At 29.0% G+C, this 21,230-nt stretch overlaps 1 protein-coding gene across 1 annotated transcript in view; it reads left to right on the top strand.

Annotated features, from left to right (window-relative positions):
- kibra (WW and C2 domain containing protein kibra) overlaps positions 1-12,792 on the top strand; it is a 160,250-nt gene extending 147,458 nt beyond the window's left edge. Inside the window, exons 14-18 of the mRNA XM_075378346.1 lie at positions 1,467-1,645; positions 2,345-2,512; positions 3,565-3,900; positions 6,535-6,656; positions 8,851-12,792. Coding sequence (XP_075234461.1) covers positions 1,467-1,645; positions 2,345-2,512; positions 3,565-3,900; positions 6,535-6,656; positions 8,851-8,977 — 932 coding nt within the window. The 3' untranslated portion in view covers positions 8,978-12,792. The remainder of the gene's footprint in view (positions 1-1,466; positions 1,646-2,344; positions 2,513-3,564; positions 3,901-6,534; positions 6,657-8,850) is intronic.
- The last annotated feature ends 8,438 nt before the right edge of the window (positions 12,793-21,230 follow it).

Raw genomic sequence — 21,230 nt, 5'->3', positions numbered from 1 at the left:
AATCATCATGGACTTCATGTTGCTGCAAACTTGGCGTGCTTTTTTTGGCCGCAGTGAACTTGGCGACTTCCACTGTGACGACTGCTGCTTAGTTTCAGGGTCATACTCGTACACCCTTGTCTCATCACTGGTTATGATGTTGAAGATGAAGTTAGGGTCATCTCTTGCTGAATTTTTCAATTCACTACAGACAGCTACGCAATGTTGTTTCTGGTCACTGTTCAACAGTCACAGTACGAATTTTGCAGCAATGCGTCTCATGTTCAAATTGTTCGACTAGATGCGTTGCACGGACTCATATGACATTTGTACGATTGCACAAACATCATGGATTGTTTGTCTACGATCTGCAACAATAGCCTCTCACACTTTTGCTATGTTTACAGGTGTTGCGCTTGTTGATGGTCTTCCTGAACGCTCATCATCATCGACTGTTGTTCGTCCATCTTTGCGACTGTTGTTCGTCCATCTTTGAATCATTTGTACCACAAAAAAGTTTTACTTTTACTCATAGCATTGTCACCAAATGCTATCACAAGCATGTGATGGGGTTTCTGCACTATTCTTTTTGAGCATGAAGTAAAATTTGATGCAGGTTCTTTGCTCTTTAAAATCTGCCATTTAGAACTTCGCCGAAGCAGTAAAACACAACGTTACACAACCGTACGAAAATCAACAATGCAGCCTCTTATCGTCACAGCTGTTGGAACACTGATTCACAAAGCGTACTGTTAGCCACATCTAGCGGCAGTGGGTCGTACCAGCAATGGTTCACGTGTGAAATTCAAATTCCCTGAACTTTTGGGTAGCATCTCTTATGTCATTTTAATTCAGTTTTTTGTTATAATGATGCCTTTTTAAATACTCATGTTAAAAATTATTAACTTGACTTATAGTAGTATTGCTATATGGTTAATTAAATGTCAAGGTTTGATTCTAATTGCCCGCACTTTTAGATTAAATATATGGTGGCGCATACTGTTTAAATGCTGACATGTAATTAATATAATTATTCGGTACAGCCAAGCTATAAGATTTAAAGAATTATAGTTTGTTATAAGAAGATAATTTGATTTAAACCTTACAAGTTATAACGGCTGATATCACTGTCTTAAGAGCTTGTTGTTATAATAATCAGACCGTATGATTTATATTGTTTTAAAGATCAGGCTGTGTTATAATAAAGTTAATTTTTACAGCTACGAAGTGTACTGAAAAATTTAGTCAACTATGTTTGTTGCTTATATAGAACCATAACTAGGTACACAGTACTGTAGTGTTTTATAAAAGTATATCTTTATATGTGTTTCATGGTTATGAGGTAAGCAGGTAGCACATGCGGGTTATAATTTAGAACTTAGTTTATGAACTCTATAAACTTGTTTTACTTACTTGTTTTACAAACTTAAAGTAAAACGTTTGTTAAAATGTAGATATTAACATTGTTGAATATCCTTGCTTTACAGGCTGTGAAGGAGCTGTACCTCCTGGTCCAGTTAGTTTGCGATTAGAAGAACTTGAAAGTGAAGATGAGGATGATGAAGATGATGATGACGACGATGAGGATTATGATGATGAAGATGACGATGAAGAGGGAATTGAAGTATTTTGCCGTGAAGAATTGGAACAAGTACTTGAACTTCCAGTAAGTTTTTGTTTTATTTTTTTTTTTTAATAATTTTTTTATTCTATATTTTTGTTTAATAAATACAAAGGCTTATTATTACAAACCTTAAACGTAATAAATGACATAAAAATATTATGTTTAGGATTTTATTGCAATTATAAAATTACAATTAAATATTTTATACTATAACTATTGTAACTGATAAAACTTATCTTTACAGTCATTTTTAATTTAGTCTGAAAACCCGGAAGTGGTATTAACAAAGTATTGGCATTTTCTTTCCATTTCCAGTGTATCAGTTCAGTTATACTGTTTTTTTATTTCCTTAAGAAACTTCAACATTTAAAAAAATGCTTTATTGTTTCTTGGTTCTTCTTTGTAACTTCTTCTGTTGGATATAGATTAACTCTGAAATTGCTGGGTCCATCTTGTGGCCTTTTTCTGTAATTTAATCACTTAACAAGCAAGCTGCTTGAATTTTTTTGCTAATTTTTAACATATTATACAATATTAGATACTGTGTATTTTTTATGATACCTTTTAATTTGAATCGTTAGAATTGAACCCAAGACTGCAATCTTGGCTGTGCAATGAATGCTGTTGAGGAGGGTGTATATTTTATAGTACAAGAAATGTTTGTATTGCTAATATACATGTGAATGATAATTTTGTCTTATTCTTTATTTTTATTTATTTATTATTTTTTTTAATAAACAGGATGAAGATTCAGGTGAACCTGAAACAGAGGATAAGGAAACAAATACAGAATGTGTTTTTGTCCCTGAAAAGGGTAATTCTAGATCAAAACAATCTTCACAACCAACTATAGTTATTAAAAGATCACAAACATTTTCACCGGTTGCTAAAAATCAGTATATTTGTAGGGTAAGTTATATTTATTAATTCAATCTAACTAGCTTTATTTTTATCTCAATTATTAGAAAGTATGAGTGAGTTCTAGAAATATTAACGTATTTACATATATTTATTTCAAAATCTGTTCATGATAATTTCTTTCAATGTTGATATTATCATTATAGCTTGAAAATAATTGTTACATCAGTTTATAATTTGTTTGCTTATTTCTGTTAGAGTAACTTTTGTAAGCAAGCATTGCAGTATGATGTGATGAGATCATTGACAGAAGAAAGTTGTTGATTTTATTTCTAATGATCATTATAAAACATGATAAATGTGACAAATAATGATTTAAAGTAAAAAAAATATTATCTGTTATTTTCCCAGTTAAAGTTTATGTTTATTTTTTTTTAATAAATAATTTATGAGTTTTTATAATTAAATAAAATAGTATCATAAAGCAATATGTTTCATATTCATTCTATTTATAGACCCAATCATTATTTTTTAAATTGTCTTTTTTATTTATAAAATTGTACAGTACACTATCCCAATAAAATAATAGACACATTTGCATTAGTACATGCACAGTTTGCACACTCATTCAAAACTGTAATCAATATGACTTATATAGAATCACTCAAAGATTTTAGTACCCACTGTTTATTTTAATCCGATGCACACATTTTTATAGAATTAACCAATTCAATATATTTCCTTATTTAAATATCATTTTTTACAAACTTAAACGTTAATGACCTTCACAGCAAAATATTAACATGTTTGTATTTTGCTCGAAAGGTTTCTGGCTTTGAATCTTGCTCAATCAGGCTTGTCTTTTTCACACTATAAAGAAGGAAAGATAGCTGTAATCAATTATCAGACTATTGTTGCACATCTGGAATAAATAAATAAACTAGTGGATTGTAGATATTAAATTTTAAATTGCATACAGTCTAGTTATTCCTCTATTACTTATTCAAAACGAGTCTAAAAAAAATAGATTTTTTAAATTTACATTTAAATATTATAATTTTTTAATTAAATATGCTCCAATTTTATTTTATTTCTATTTTCAGTTAAACAGAAGCGATAGTGACAGTTCTATGCCATTATATAGACGATCAGGTGGTCCGTTTCAAAGAAATTCAGTAGAAAGGAGGTCTTTAAGATGGAGACGTGGTAGAGCTAAAGGTATGAGAGCAGGAGTGCCGGTCACACCTCAAGGTCCAAGAACATCACTCGATCTTGAGTTAGACCTACAAGCACAACATACTAGGTTACAAGCACTTCATGATGAAATTGCTAGGTTAAAAGAATTAAAATCTAGGTTAGAAACAGCCCGGGAAAAGGGTGATACTGAAGTTGCAGCTTGGGTACTAGAAGATTCACAGTTCCAGAATCTTGTTGCGCAGGTTGGTATTTTTGGTATTATCACTTAATTGTAGTGATTGTTGTTCATGGATTTTTTCTGAGTTATTCAGATTTTTAATTTTGATATTAACTAGCTTCAGAACTTAATTGAAATGATTTAAAATGATTCCATATAGGATGAAGAAGATTGATCTTCAGATAAACCAAGTATATGTATTTAGAATATAGAATATTCAATACATTTTAAATATTATGATAAAAAACTTAATTCATCTTTATGTAACAAACATCATAGTGAGCAGTTCCCAGAATTTGTTATATATATATATATATATATATATATATATATATAATAGAGAGAGAGAGAGCTAATATTTGATAATAATTATGCAACTTTCCTGAATTTTATATTGAGGGATTGAAAAGTGGTGAAAACCTTGAAAAAGTTGAAGCATTTGATTTCATTTTTTGAACATTTGCTATTTGTCCTTTATAGATTTCAACCCCAAGTAAAGTATTTGTCTATATTCGCTTGTAAAGATGGCAATATTTATTATAGATAAATGTAATAATGTAAAAAAAACGTAATAAATGAAACAAATGTAATATTTATTTCATATAAATGTACTCAGAGTAAACATCCTATTAGCACATGTCGCTTTAGCAGTAAATGTAGGGGTAATCTACAAATTCCTGTAACTAATATTCTGTGATTCTTGGAGTCAACTGTAATGTCTAATCATATAAAATTGGCTGTTTAAAATTGCCAGAATTTAAAATTTTTTGTGTTACAATGATGCATAAAAAACCTTTTTCTTAATTTTTAGATTTATTTGATTGGGGTCTGTTTTTCTTTTTTCAAGTCTGCAATAAAATTAAGCTATGATTCAGAATGAAGAAATAAAACAATATCTTGTAGTAAAACGTGGCCATTTTGCTATTCAACGTAAATGATAGTTATTACTTAAAATTTCTTTAAACATGTTAGACAGATCTTTTAGTAATTTTTGGGCTTAAATATTTGTTCTTAGAAATTTTTTTTACTAAAGTGTATATGAGGTGAGAAAATAAGAAAATAATTTTTATCCAGAGTCCCATGATGATTAGAGATGATGATTTTAAAATGAGATATTATAGTGATTAAGTTGTATTGAAGTTTTTTTTTCTTAGCAGTCAAAACTGGCAATAAGACAGTCAAGATATCTAAAAAATTTCATGTATAATGCTTGTAATTATTTTAAGTAATTTATTATTCTGTTGTTTAAATTTTGGATATTATTCAGCGTATGAGTTTTCTGAATTTTTTTAATTACCTTTCAGTTGTATTTTCCTAATTATTAATGATCTATATTGTTAACATTTATATAATGTAATATTAATAGTATTATTTGAAAAATTGTAGTTTTATAATTTTCTGAATTTCAAATGAAATTCTGATAGTTCATTTGATTTTAAAGGTAACTAGGAAATAAGATTTATTTATTTAACCTTTTCAGATCATTTAGCATTGGAACTGGTTATGTACGGCATCAGTTTTAGAACGCTCATTTTATATGGCATCTAAGTCGGTTATTTTGTTTTATATTCACGAAAGGAATCAGTTTTATTATACAATTTGAACGACGTTTATACGATGTAAAATGTTTTATTTAGACTAGACAGAATATGAATATTTTATGTGATATACGGCACACATAAAAAAAAAGGAATTTGTGGTCATAAATACGTCACTTTTACTTGAGGTCTATAAATATCTTTTCTGACAAATGATATCAGTAAACATGTAATACATAACAATTTTTAATGAATAACAGTATACAGTAAAAATTGTTTTTTGTCAATCTTAATACCTTTTTCAGTGGTGGGGATTTTTATAAAACGTACTTTTCCGAATCTACTTTCACTTATACTAACATATGTTGCTAATATGGGATTTATGGAATACGGGATTTATGACATGGGTTTTTCATCATATTTTGCCCAATTTTCAACCGATTTGCTTGAAAGTATTATTTTTAAAATCAGCAAACTATGTTTCATAAACACAAAACAAAAAAAAAATTTCCCTAATAAAAAACATGGTAGAAATGTGCAAAAAAAATTCTACAATTAAATCCGTAATTTTTCTACTGTTTCAATTTTTTTTTTGTTACAGGCATATAAAAATATCCAATTGTAACGGTTTTTTTTTTTTGTCAGAATCTGTTAAATCTCTTTAATATGATGTAATTTTTTTTAATTTTTCACCAGAGGGTCGCATAAGACTATGAAGGGAGGTAATCAGATACCAACATATTTTCGCGGAGCACTAATCAAGCTCGGATCATTGTGATGGGAAAAGGTTAAAAAAAAAGTTTCTATTTACTATCTTACATTCGTGGAAGTTTTTGGTTTTTGAATTAGGAATTCTTTTATTTCAAATTTATATTAATAAAATAAATTTTCCCGTTGAATGTTTGTGTAATACGTTCTGTTTGCTAATTGTAAAAAAAAAATATCTAACTAAAAACCTTACTCAGATAAGGTAATTATTAATTAATTCAAAGCTAGTAACATGTATTGCAATTACAATAAATATGGTTAATTCCTGTGGTAGGTACTTTATTGTTTAATCAATATTTTTCTCTGCGAATGTTTTTTCATTTTTGTATTATTTTTTTTATTTTTTTAAACAGGCTGATGGAAAAAGTGCAGATGATAGAAAAGTTGAAAAGCTTTTAAAGAAAACATCAAGAGAAATATATAAATTACGAAAAAGCAAAGCAGGAAAAGGGAAACCGGATTTGATATCGTTTAAGTGAGTATCAAAATATTTTTTTATTTTTATATATTAAAACGGAATGCATTAAGTTTGAAAAAGTATATTAAACAATTTTTATGACCTAATAAAAAATTGAATATTTTTACCAAAGATTTTTAATGTTCTCAAATGATTTAGCATTAATTTTGTTGCCGAATGGCTTTGACGGCAAGTGGCACTTACTAACCTTAGTAGCCCTAAGAAGGGCTGTTGTCGTCAAATGGCTTTGAAGGTTCTTATTTCATAACCTTGTGGTGGCCCTGAAAAGGGTCGTTTTTTGCGTTAGCTCTTAGAAGAGCTATTGGGTCCAGAAGCTGGTCTCTGGCAAAGTTGGGGAGTTGCGGCTCATGCATTGAAGTCTGACTAGGCTTTCCCTCAGTGGTAGGTGGGTCCCCACTACTGCATGGCAGTGGTGGCCCCCAGAGCCCTGCAGTGTCAGTTGTCCTTTGCCAGCGCAGCTGAGGTGGTTCTCCCTGAGTGATTCTATGCTGGGCTGGCTGGTGCTGCTGAGTCCATCGGCCAGGGCAATTGAAACCCAGCGAGCTGGAGCAGGAAGGTAGCGTCTGCGTCCAGCAGTTCCCTTAGTGGGTCGGCCAGGTTTGCTGCTATGGCGGGGATATTGACATCCGCTGGGAGGTCCCACGTTCAGCTGGCCAGTGAACTTCTTCTTCTTCTTCTTGGTCTTTTCCAGGTGGTGGTCGATGATGAATTGAATATTCACTCTCATGCACGCTCTTTTATTGGAGCCTGAGAGTGGTGGGGCTGCAGCGCCGCTATGGTGGGAGAATTGCACGGTGGTAGTGATGCTTGTATCAGCGCGTCCGTATACTGTGTACCAGTTCTGTGCACTTCATTTAAAGTTATTTCACTTGAAAGTGAGATACGATCCTCCAATTCTTTAATAAAAGTAGACGGTTACACAATTGCTAAAATATTAGTTTTTATTAACATCAAATATTTATACAATTTAATTCAACGCTCTTACTTGAAATATTAGATTAGAATAAAAGTCCCTTGATTACTCTTTAAATAAATTGTTTACCAAATAATCCAGTAATAAAAACTGATTCTACACCATAAGGTCACAATTAATATTTGTAACCAGCACACAGGAGTTCACTAAATGGAATAGTTTAATATTAACTTTTATTTTATGCCACACCAGAAATCTTGTGCATATTATACACAATGAAAAAAAATTGGATTGCAATCAAAAAGGGAAGTGCACCAACTAGATGTTACAACAGTGCTAAATCCAAGATTTCAACATCCTACGGCTCATTGTTTTTAGTTATGCGAGATACATACATACATACATACATACAGATGTCACTCCGAAACTAGTCGAAATGGATATTTCCATTGAAATATGAAAACTGAAATGTCTCGCAATCACAATACTTCCTTCGTACAAGGAAGTAAAAAAACAAACAGATTTAATTCTAAACTATGATGACCAGATTAATATTACTACAGAGCTTATTCATTTGTGTCAACATTCAAATCTGTACATTACAATTGAAATACAGAAACTGAAAATGCTAGATTTATGATTACAGTATTGTACACCTTATGTGCAGATGTTGGTGATTAAAACCATATGAGTGTAATAAATGGCTGTTATGATAATTAGTTGTTAGAGTATATTACATAAAAATTAGTAGATACCGTATGTAATGAGTTCCTAGCAACTTTCTTATTATCTGGTTTCATTTTAAAACTTTTCACTGGGAGGAATTGAGGCATATAAATATATTTTATATTATTATTCCTCTGTTGATTGCTTTTCAGCAGTGTGCAACCCTATTTTTGAATATTTTTTTAAATTGTGGGTACAGTGCACAGCAATTTGATTTCACAGCCGGTTTACTTTTACCACATTGGTTATTCCTTATTTCTCAAGATCACTTTTTTAAGGATACTTTAGCACATAGTATATAATAAATCTTCATTGAGCATAATTTAAAGATTGTTTAATGACTTTTCTAAGGGTGAGAAATATTATAAGCCTTAATGCTATAAAATAATATATTTTAAGATTTTTTAAAAATTATTTGATAAACTGTATGTCTGCGAGTATAATCAGAAAAAATAATTTTTTTTTTAATTCCAGTTTGATTTTTGTTAACTTTATTGTCACTATATTGTTAATATAATAAAAGTAACCTCTTTTGTAATTGTTATTTTACAGAGAAAAAATGGCATTTTTCACTAGAGCAAATGTCAATGTCCCAGTATTGCCTTCAGATGAAGCGACAGAAAAAGAAAACCAAAGGTTCGAATATACTGTCGATCGAACGCTTGGCGTTGAAGTATGAAATGGTAATTTATTATAAGATACTGTTACGATATGTATACGCTGCCTGCCTGCCATCCCTTCACTGCCTGGAATTGATGGTCCGATTCGATTAAATGAGAATTAAACATTCGTTGAGATAGATAAAAAAAAAGAAATGAAGATAACGCTATTTTTATGTTTCAGCTATAAATGATGTAAAATTACACATGTTTAGGCATAACTTACAGCTGTTGCATTTTTAATTTATTTTTAATTTTTTTTTTTGGGTAAGATTAAAGCGTTGGAATGATGATATTTCAAACAGATTTGTTATGGAAATTTTTATTCAGTTGATGATGAGGAAGATGATGGTTATAAAATTGTCATTGTGGTGATAATAATGAGCAATGATAAATGAAATAATGACAAGGATGACTGTAATGTCAGATATGAGTATAGTTAAAGTCATTATTAGTGAGGAAGATTTGTACTTGTGTTACGCTTATTTATTCACTGTTGGGTCTAAGAATATACATGTATTGAATTATTTGTTTATGTATAATAAAATAAGTTTTTTTAAAAAACTTAGTATTTATCAAGAGTATTGGTATGGTCAAATATTGATTACGTCCTATTTACAGAAGTCATTGTAATTTTTTTCTTATAATAAAATGATAAGAATATTAAAGAGATAGGGTGGCTCCTAGTATAGTTAAAGTATCTTTTTCTTTTACAATTAAGGAGCTTTGTTTTAAAAACAATTGTAATTAATCTATTAAAAATTAATTTTACATTACCTAAATTTTGTTATTCCTGGTTATGATGTTTGTGTTCAGGTTTGATATAAACAAGAGGTCTTATTTAATTTTTTTTTATATCTGGAATAAATTTTGTTTAAAGATAGCAAACTGTCATGAGACTATTTCAGAAAGAGATATATACAATGTTATTTGTAAATTTTTGAAGTCTTTACAAATCGGTTATTTGTTAAATTTGTTGATTATTGGATCAATTTATTTGGTTCAATAAAGCTTGTTGGAAATGTATTTAATGATAGAAATAGTAGTTGTACAAAAAAAATTATTTAAAATTTTTAAATTCGTTAGATTTGAATATCAAGCATGGAATTGTGTTTTTTGTTAAAAAAATAAAAGCGATTTAAATAAATTTTATCAGATTATTTGTTTATTATATTATATAATACTTATAGTGCCTGTTAATTAAATTAGTAAGTAGTTTAACTTTTTGTTAATAAAAAAGAACTATATAACATTTTGCAAAATGAATGTAATAATGATGCTTGGAAAATTAATACTTGATAACAAGGAAATATTTGCTATTTGCTTGTAATAATGTACATTTGATAATTATTTTAAGAAGTTGAAATTATTTTTGTAATATTTACATATGTAAATATACATACGGTCTTAAACACAGCTTAAAAAACCACTTAAAAACATAATCAAGATGCAAGATAGACTGATGTAGAACTAATTGTATAATAAATTTTTCACATTCATTGATTCATCATTTAATCAACTGATATAAATAAGTAGTTAATGACAGCTGTCGGTTTTTACATGCAATGATGACAGTGATATTTTTTATATAATCTATAATCTGACTTAATGAACTAATAATGAATTCATGAATTTGAAAAGTTTGTTGTTATAAATTATTGTTTGATTATTTCTTTGCGTTCATAGCGGTTTTTATTAATTATTGCAGTATGCTAGATAACATATTCAAACAAAATTGATTTTTATATATTTTTTTAATATTAAAAACGCTAGGAAACTCCTTCATGAATTATTGCAATATTTTTTTGCTGTTTTTATTTTCCATCAATATTTTAACTTATCAGGTTCCTTTGTGTTTTCTTTTTAATATAAATAACATAAAAGATATTGTTTGGTTGTACGATTCACAAAAGTATAATGTACGGTCATACCTGTTTGTTTCTAATGGTATATATGTTGGCAGTTTATGAAAGTGTAACGTAATTTTTTTTTTTATTACAATTATTTTAAAATCAAATTGAAGTTAACCATTGAAAATATATTATAATTTTATAATTTAAGTCATTGATTGTGAAAGAAAACATTGATTGTGCCTTTGTAGCTTTAAACAATTTTTTCAAGGAAAAAATTTACATGTACGTTCCAGGAAAATATATGTATATAAGTATATAAAGTTTATTAGTGTTCTTGCTATATAAAAAAACAGTTCATATATTTATTTCTTTTGATTAGAAGAAAAAAGTACTTTTTTCTTTTCTTTTTTAATGTGATTTATTTATTTTATAATGGATATCGTGTGAAGAAAATATTTAATGATGGATGCAATGGAGGGTTTGGTAAATGGGAAAAAGTAAGAAGAGAAAAAGGTTTCAAAGATTTCTGGATGGGATTATGGAAAACTGAGAATACGAAGAGACAAAGAGATTTGTTCAAAATAGAATAAAGTGGAAAATGGCCACGACAAGACTTACTCTATTGGCAGTACACAATGAATGAATGTTGTTAAAAGTTAGCATCAAATGCTGTTAAAACATGATAAATTTGTTCAGGCGTTCATTGCAGTCAGTTTATGTATATTTAAGATTTAATATTTCCAAAAGAACATGAGTGCTGTGTTGCAGTTTGAGTTTGAATTTATTTTTTAAAATATCATAGACATTTAGAACTTTACTTTACTGGTAGTTAAATGTTCCTCTGTGTTTTCTAATCTGATTTTAAAACTTTAGGGTTTGCTAGGAATTTTAATAAAGTTTATGATAAAAATACATAGCATTGCCATAAAGTGAACAGCTGTTCTGTAAATAATTTCATTGTGCTGTTGGTTTGTTTATCCTTGGTATTTTGTTGAATGGTACTTATAAGTAGATAGTAACATTAAAAAAAAATGGTAGTACTTTTTTGAATTAAATAATTATTTTTATTGTCATCATTATTCACTTTTTCAAAAATAACAAAGTCAACTGGAAAAGTAAAATAAGTTAAGAAACATTAGTTTTTTTTTAATATATTGTAAAATACCCAGGACTGGGAAGAATTCTGCCAATGGTAACTGTCACCATCCAAAATTATAAATACAGTGGCAGGTAAGTGCCAGTATTTTAAAATCGAGAAGAAACAGTGCATTTGGGGTGTACCCATCAATCAAGAATTAAGGGTTAAATAAAAGTAAATAAAGCAAGTATATATTTTATAAATGTGTATTAATCATAGAATTTATCATATATAATATAAATTTATATTATTATAGTAATATTATATAATATTAAGATACATTTAACAGAATTATATAAGCTTATGCGCCTCATAATATTTGTTTAAAAAATAAATAAATAAAAATATAGAATTGATCATCTACAAAGTGCCTTTTACAATTATTTGTACAAAATTGTTCAGATCAATCGTATCACATTTAAGTAAATAAATTAGTCTAAATAAACCAAAAATGAATATGCACTGGTTAAGTTAATTTTTTATTTGAAAGTATTACATTAATATTAATTAAAATTAAATGTAAATTAATATTTGTAAAGAATTTTTAAGATTGTTTGATTAATAATTATAGGTTGCAATTTTTTTGTTATTTATTTTAAAGATTTATCCTTATTCTGATATGTGATGATTTTTACTTTTGTTATACTTGGAATCTTTTTTTTTGTGCTGTTACATTAGTGACTTTCACTTTTCTTGAAAGTGAAATAGTAATCTCCATTAAAAGGAATATAGTTAAGAGATAGTAATGCTAATGCCTTTAAACCATTTAAACTAATAGAAGTTATTGATAGCTAATTTTCATTAGAGAAATATTTATAATAATGAACTATGTTAATAAATTAAATCAGTCAAAGTTAAAAATTAATTACTAATAAATAAAAAGTATATATATATATATATATATATATATATATATATATATATATATATATTTTCCATTTCTTTTCTCTTAATATTTCATACAAGTATTTCTTGTTTATATTTGTTTTAAAAATATAATTTAAATAATTTGTGAATTGATTTAAACTGTTTCTTTTTTCTAGAAAATGAATTTACTGGCTATAAAGTATTGATTATTAAAAAGTTTGTCTTTGTATTCACGGTTTTGCATGTGCTGGGATGATGTATATTACGGGTCATTTTATATAGTTAAAAGGAATAAAATAAGTATATTTGCTTCTGTTGTGTGTTTTCAAATATCTGTTCATGGTATTGTAGAATTTTCATTATATGAATTTCAATGTGAAATTTCTAAATGCTTTTTTGATTTTTTTTTTTTGTTATGTACTTTATAATTTTAATTTATTTATTAAATTTAATATTTTTTAGTAGATTGGAATTAAATTTCATTACACATACAGTTAAAATCGAATTAGATCAATTACATCTGTTGATGAAATTCCAATAATTAAAATGTTAGTGTAACATTAAAATGTAGTACAACTGGACATTATGTTATCTGTCAGATACTCAGTGAAAAGTTAGATTAGACTTAGATAAATCCAGAAAAGTTATCCTACATCTCAGTCTAGCGTAATCATATTTTTTACAGATATCTTTACATTTCTGCCCTAGAATTGTAAGTGTGCCTCCGTAACATATGCATTGTGTGTAGATGGTGACACTGAAACATCATTTAATAAGTAGTGATATTCTATCAAAATGCAAATTGCCTGCTGCTCTCTTAACTACAAAATTTGTTCTTCTAACAAAATTAATTATGTATATTTGTTCACTTTTACTTGAATGTAGAAACAATAATAAATTTTCTCTAACAATATTATTTTTTGTAAGATTAATGTTTAAAATTTAAATTAGCCTTCTTTACATTTACAAAAAAGAGGATAAATATATTTTTTATTATATAAATAATTTTTATATTTACTCTTATAAAAGTTCTGTGGCCAGTTCTTCGCAGTTGTCTGGATCATCACTGTCAGATTTAGTCTGTTGAAGAATTGTCTGCCTCGCAGGTGGACATATAAACTTATCAGTGACATTCAAAACAACTCCATCTTTAGCCCAATATTCTTCCTCCAGTTTTGTTACTTTTGAGCAGTAACTTATCCAGTCGTTTTGAGTTAATATCGATTTTTTTTTTTAACATTTTCATTTGGTTTGTGTAACTGTAATATCTGAATGAGCTGTTCCTTTCCCATTGCTAAATCACACTACTTCTTTTCCCGGCAACCAGTTCACTATTTCTAATTTAACTAAGTTTTTTGTTGGTAGCTTTTGTTTTGGTGAAATTTCAAGTAGAAGAATAGCTACCATTTTATTCACGCTTATGCCAGTTTTATTCACGCTTATGCCAGTTTTATTCAAGAACGGACAGCCTTTAGTTTTTTTATGAATTTGTACTTAAAAAACCAATATGATATTTTAATAAAAAACCTACGTACCTTTTGTTTTGATGATTAAAGTTTATTAACTGACCACAAGTATCCAAATAGGAATGTAAAAACACTGTCAAATAGGAATGTTTCCCCCTGAATGAGTGTAACTCATTCCTATTTGACAACTTGACAAGAACTTTCTTAAAAAAAAAAATTAATGATTTTCTGTCCTTTTATTATCTTGGAGCAAGCAAGATCTTTCTTGAAGACAACTCTAAATTTCCAAACATTCCTTTTTGGAAACCATCGTGTTTGTTTGCATTTGAAAATAAAACTTGCTTCAGCACCCTAATTTACTGTTTCAAAGTATCTTCTATAATTTAAAATTCTCTCTGATCCCTTTCTGATATTTCTCAGAAAGTTACTGAGATTTGATATTTTAACATTTATTGAACACAATCGATGCGTTAATGACGCAAATGAGACAAATATATTAAAATGTATAAACGTAAATTTCAAAGATTGAAGAATTATCGTACTACTACATAGAAATCAGAAAACTCTTTCAGGACAAGAAGTACAGGCCAAGTTAATGAAAGTTTTAGATAAGGATGCGGTAGGTCACCCTTTTTATTCTATTTATATATCAAATTTGCTATGAAAGAATTTACAGAAAGCAGCAGGAATTGGATTAAAGTTTGAGAGTATTACTAAAATATTCAATTTACGGATGCCATTGCTTTAATCGGTAATAATAGCTTATTAAAAGGCTTGTTAAGATATTTACTAGGAAAATGCTAATTAAAATGTTAATTAATTGACAATTATATGTCATGTTTTTTTTTATTCAAATTAAATTTTAGTTATATGTTTTTTTTTATTCAAATTAAATTTTAGTTATTTTTATGAACCCATCAGTCGGTCTGGTGGTTAAACTTGTCTTTGCAAATCAGTTGAGAGTTCTACGGTTCAAATCCTAGTAAAGGCAGTTACTTTTATATGAATTTGAATTCTAGATTGTGGATGCCGGTGTTCTTTGGTGGTTGGGTTTCAATTAACAATACATCTCAGGAACGGTCGACCTGAGACTACAAGACTAAACTTAATTTACATTCGTGCATACCATTCTCACTCATCCTCTGAAGGTATACCTTATGGTGGTTCTGGTGGCTAAACAGAAAAAGAAAGTTACTTTCACGGTCAAGCTGTTTAAGAATTGTTACATTATAAACTATTGTTCTGATTTGATCCGGTATTTAATTCTGGCAGCCCTTTCATTGCCATTTTACAGGAATTATTTTTTTATTATTGGGATCGGAAGTTGAAACCTAATAGAAAAATATCTATTTTTATTAAATTTCAGATGTAGTTGATTATTTGGATTAGTTCTGATTTAATTTCCACGATCACACAACATACTTAATCGGTTTTATTTAATCGTTAATGTAATTTTGTAGTTATATACATTAAATAATATTTTTACAGTCGTGTAATTTATTGTTAATTTAAAACTAAAACATTATTATTCGCAAGTGTGTATAATATATATTGGTTAACTTTAAATTTGATTTTATTTGCACGAATAAAAAAAAATAATAAAAAAAATAATAGATTTTTTCTACTACTAGTCACATGAAGATTTATAATTATTGTATTTATACGATATATATAAATAATATAATGTGTATTTTCATTATTTTCTGTTCTTTTAAGAGAAATTAACCACCGTGAATATATTAATAAGTAATTTTATTACAAAATAAAAAAAAAGAACGCTAAGTCATGTGTTCAAAGATTTTTTTTTTATAATGGAAATAAGAATTAGGTTAATGAATTAATTTTAAAAAAAATATCTGTTATAATTATCATTAATAATAATTTATAATATTATTTCGTATTGTATATATAACAATGTTATAATTAGTGAAAAAAAAATTATTATTTATATATAAATGTGTAAAATGATATGTCTGGCCATATATATTATATTAATTATTTTGTAATAGATGTGTAGTATTTATGTATGTATAATTTTTTCTTCCCCCTCCTCTTGTCCCCTCTCACAATATATATATATGTGTGTGTGTGTGTGTGTGTCTGTGCTTGCGTGCATGCATGCACATGTGTGTGTAATATCAGTATGCTATGAGTTAGCTGTATTTTTTCATGACACATACAATATATGATAAATAATAATATATAAATAAAATGTTTGTATATAGAAAGCTTCTTTTTTTACACCCAGGGTTATTATTATTATTTTAAATTTTATCTTCTACTAATAAAATACTTTTGTATATAGTTTTTATTTATTTTATTTACATTATATAATATAAATAATGTATTTACTTGAAATATGTATTAAATTTTAGAGCCAACAGATGATGGGTTGGATTTTGAACCTTGCTCAATGAACGCTTTTATTGTTATATGTTTATAGTTTTACGATCATTTATTTTAAGTATATATTGAAAAAAAAAATAATAAAAATAATTTAAAAATAGTATTACATTATTTTTTCATATTACTTAATAATATTATTATTAATTCTTGTAAAGTATATTGTTAATTTTTCTTTGTGTATAATAGTGTAGTTTTTTATTATTATATACTATATAATAAAAGAGAAAGAGTTCATTTTTCTGCCCATCTTTTTATTAAGTTAAATATTTTTATGTACGTAATATTACATTTGAGTTGGTAAAAAAAAATATAATAAAATATAAAAAAAATAAAATAAAAATAAAAAAAATAAATTGCATCATATATGTATGTGTATGTATTTTTTATTATATTGAAAAAGAAAAATTGAAATTTTTTTATTTCTTTTTGTTAATTTTTCATGTTTTATTTATGGGAACGAATTAATATTTGGATGTTTGTCGGAATAATGTTTTATATTATATTGTTGGGTGCTAGATTTTTTTTTTTTAAGAATTTTGGAAAGCATTTTTTTATATTATAAGATATATATAAAAATTTATTAATTGTAAAATTGTTAAAAAGTACTTTTTTTTGTTTATATATAGATGTATATTTTCCACATCTTTTTCTCTCGCGTAGTTGTTTATTAATATTTGTTGTTAAATGATTTTTTTTTTTAATTAAGAGGCCCTTACGTTTATAAACTAATAGTGCCTTTGATCTGCCTACGGCTGTCTGTGTCAATCTATCTATCTGTCTGAGGTGTGAGATATAAATATATAATAATGTTTCGGGAATTATTTTATGACATATTTATATTTGTAAATTATTTTTATTTACTAATTTTTATCTATTGTTATAAATATAAAAAAAATGTGTTTTTATGATGTTATTTTCTCATATTTTGTATTATATGTACAGGCCCTTATTATTATTATTATTTTGTTTATTGTAATACATTATTATTACTATAATTATTATAATAAAGTAAATTGTTTCCTATAATTTGAAATTTTTTTTTTTTACATATGTAAAAATTCCAACCTTTTTTTTCCTCATTTCGCTAAATATTTTTGGAGAAGTTTTAAAAAGGTTTAGAAATTTTGCAGTATTAAAGTATTAATGCGAATATAGTTCAATTTTACTAAACCTAATTTGGCTTAACTAAGTAGAAGATGTTTTTTTGAAAAGATCAAAAAGAGGTTTAAAACAGTATTTATATGAAATTACCAGTTACCAGTTAGTTTAATTTAAGGAAAGTGGCTTATAAGCAATATCAGTTGTTTATTCAATTAAATTATTAATAATAACAACTGATGAAACATTGAAACATTACACAAAAAAGTGATGTTAATATACTCTGAGGATAAGTATATACCTCTGTTCGACCTGAGTATCTCTGCTCTGGCTAAACATCGGGTTCGCTATTTCGTATAAGGTATACATCGTAGTTTCTACATCCTTAGCAGATTAGTACCCGATAACCGCAATCTTTGACTTTGCGCTTTGTATTCACGTTGTTTTTAATATGCGAAATTATACCTTCAATTTCTTGCATAAAATGATCCATATCGTTACCATCCGTAAGATCCGCGTCGCTGATATCTTCTATTGCATCTATTTTCCTCTTGCGGACTTAGCTTCTGTCACCTCTATCGTATCGCTCTCCTCGTCTTTATCACCTTTGATACCTTTCACTTTTTCTCCCTTCGCTTAAGTTTAATCACCTTTCTCTTTATCACTTTTCGCTGAAGTCGGTCCGGGGGCCGAAACATTAGATCTTGATCTTTGTTGCATCTCCCCGTACATTTGGGAACTGTTCAAACTTCTCGTCGCTTTGAATGGCTGTTCTGTCATTTTGCCAAAAACGGGTTACGATAAACAAAACGTAACCGCAAATTCTTACTCAAGATCGAAAAACACATAAATCGACACCCCACACTATAAATTCCGGTGGGAAGCCGTGATAGGTGGGGATAGTTTAGGGGGGGGGGACATTTTTATGAGTTCAAAAAAGTGGTCGGAAATTTTTTTTGCGGAGGGGGTCTGGGGCAAGGGTTAAAACGGTCAGGGATGACGTAAAACGTCTAGAAAGAAAAGGATTTTTTGGGAGGTATTTTTGGGTTTGGGGTCAAGTTATAGAGGAGGCTCGGATCGGTGGAGATCCGGGAGGATTCGGGTCTAGAAGGAACGGGTAACCAGAACAATTTTAAAAAGGAATCCCCCTTATAATAGAGACGGAAGGACAGAATATTTCGCCTCGAATGCGAAAAATATTCAAAGTCCTTGTTTAAAACAATTAAATGCATCACACACTTGTACGGTCTTGTCTGTCAACTTAGAATAATTTTAACTAATTACTAGGTTAAATACGACCAACTTCCTATACTACAGTATAGGAAAAATCGAAATAATTAAATATTTCGTCGTCGGAAATTCACCAAATTACGTGTCCGTATCCATAATCATACAAAAAGAAAATCTAATCCAAAGAACCTTAAACATCACCAAAAAATCAGTCCAAAACACTAAAAACAACGGAGCAAAAATACACACGTCTGATTACTTGTGCAATCCCAACTCGACTCTTAATTGGTCAGGACCTGGATAAACCTTAGTGATAACCAAATTTCCAATGCATTGGTGAACAGTTTTCATTACATATTAATACTAAGTCTCCAGAAGACAGATTACGTGAAGAAAAACGCCATTTATTTCTCTGCTAGAGATAATGAAGATTGTCCGTAGACCATCGTTTCCAGATGGATTTGAAGAATTTCTGTAGTAAATGCCAACGACCTAGGCGGTTAATTTTAATTTCTTTGTAATCGGTTTCAGGTAGACACAAGAGGACAACCAATAAGAAAATGTCCGGGCATTAATAGTTCTGAGTCTCTATGATCTGTAGACACAGTAAAAATGGGACGAGAATTAAAACAGGCTTCAACCTGTGTTCAAGATTGCTTGTCCTACAACATGACGTAGCTATTTCACGCTTTTAATTTCGCTCTCTCATAAGCCGCCAAAATGGGGTGAAGAAGGTGGAATGAATAACCATGATATGTTTTGTTTGGATGAAAAGACTTGAATCTTTGACTTTTAGAATTTAAATTGGTCATACAAAGTATTCTTGGCAGAACGGAAGTTGGAACCATTATCGGAAAAGATTTGGGTAGGAATACCTGTTCGTGAAATAAATCTCTTGAGTGACTGCAGTCAAATCAGAGACTATTCTAAATGAATTGCCTTAGTACTTAGGCATACAAAATGTACGATATAAGATTTACTTATGGTTTTGGATCGCTGCCCGCCATGATGAATTGTAAGTTGACCTTCGTAATCTATTGCTCAGACTACTTTTTCTTTTTTTTTGTTTTGGGCGAAAAACGCCTGGGCGTTATCATCGCCCGGTAGTTATTATTAAAAAGGTAAAATAACTCAAAAATAATAAACCACACAGGGTGTAAACGTAATATTAACCATATAATAAAAACTTACTAAAACAAGCCAAGAAGGCAAAACAAAACCAAAACTAATACCACAGACAAAGTTGATATAATATAAAAGCTAAAATAATAGAATAAAGAAAGTATAAAAACTTACCCAACTCCGATGGGTTGTGCAAAAATCCCCTCCCCGGGTAGTAAAATTAAACACATAGAACTAAAAAATCAAATCGAAAATAAAGTTTAAAATTATTAAAAAAACTCTCCTTACAGAAAAACATATATAAGTATATTAAATCCTTTGCAGTAATCTAAAAAAGAAAAATCCGTTCCAAAATCCCGCCATCATTGCATAAGATATCACGAAATGTTGCTGGGTATATTAAACTGATGACGCAACGCCGCATAACATACGCAGTCCACGAGAATGTGGTGCACAGTCATGCGGCAGTTGCATCGTGTGCACAGGGGTGGGTCTTCTCCTGACATTAGATATTCGTGCGTGATCCTCGTATGCCCCAACCGTAACCGGCAGAGGACTACTTCCTAACGACGAGAGTTCCTGCATGAGGAGCCCCACGGCTACACTGAGTCATTAATCCGTCGAAGTTTACTATCGACGGCAGCCGTTCAGTCACTTTGCCACCTCGCTCGCAGTGATTGTTTTATATGATTGATAAAATCAAAAGTAGTAACTCGGGTGGTGAATGGAGGCTGAATACACGCTTTTTCGCAGCAGAATCTGCCCTCTCGTTACCTAGAATTCCAACGTGGCTAGGGATCCAGCAAAAACACACCCCCCCGTTCCGTTTATCTAACTCAGCGATTTTATCGTAAATGCCAACGACGACAGGATGTCCGGAATAAAGGTTTTCCAACGCCTGGAGAGCACTGTACGAGTCACTGCAAATAAGAATGTTCCTATATTTAGGGCCAACGATACTTAGAGCCCTATCCACAGTGAGTAGTTCCGCGTTGAACACACTCGTAACACCGGGCAGGCCAAACATATAAGTCTGTTCATTGAAAACAAAAGCACAACCAACGTTACCGTCATGATTCGACCCATCAGTGTA

This window comes from Lycorma delicatula, chromosome 11 (assembly GCF_047948215.1).
Source record: "Lycorma delicatula isolate Av1 chromosome 11, ASM4794821v1, whole genome shotgun sequence".
Lineage (NCBI taxonomy): Eukaryota > Metazoa > Arthropoda > Insecta > Hemiptera > Fulgoridae > Lycorma > Lycorma delicatula.
This window is presented reverse-complemented; position numbering and strand designations above follow the sequence as displayed.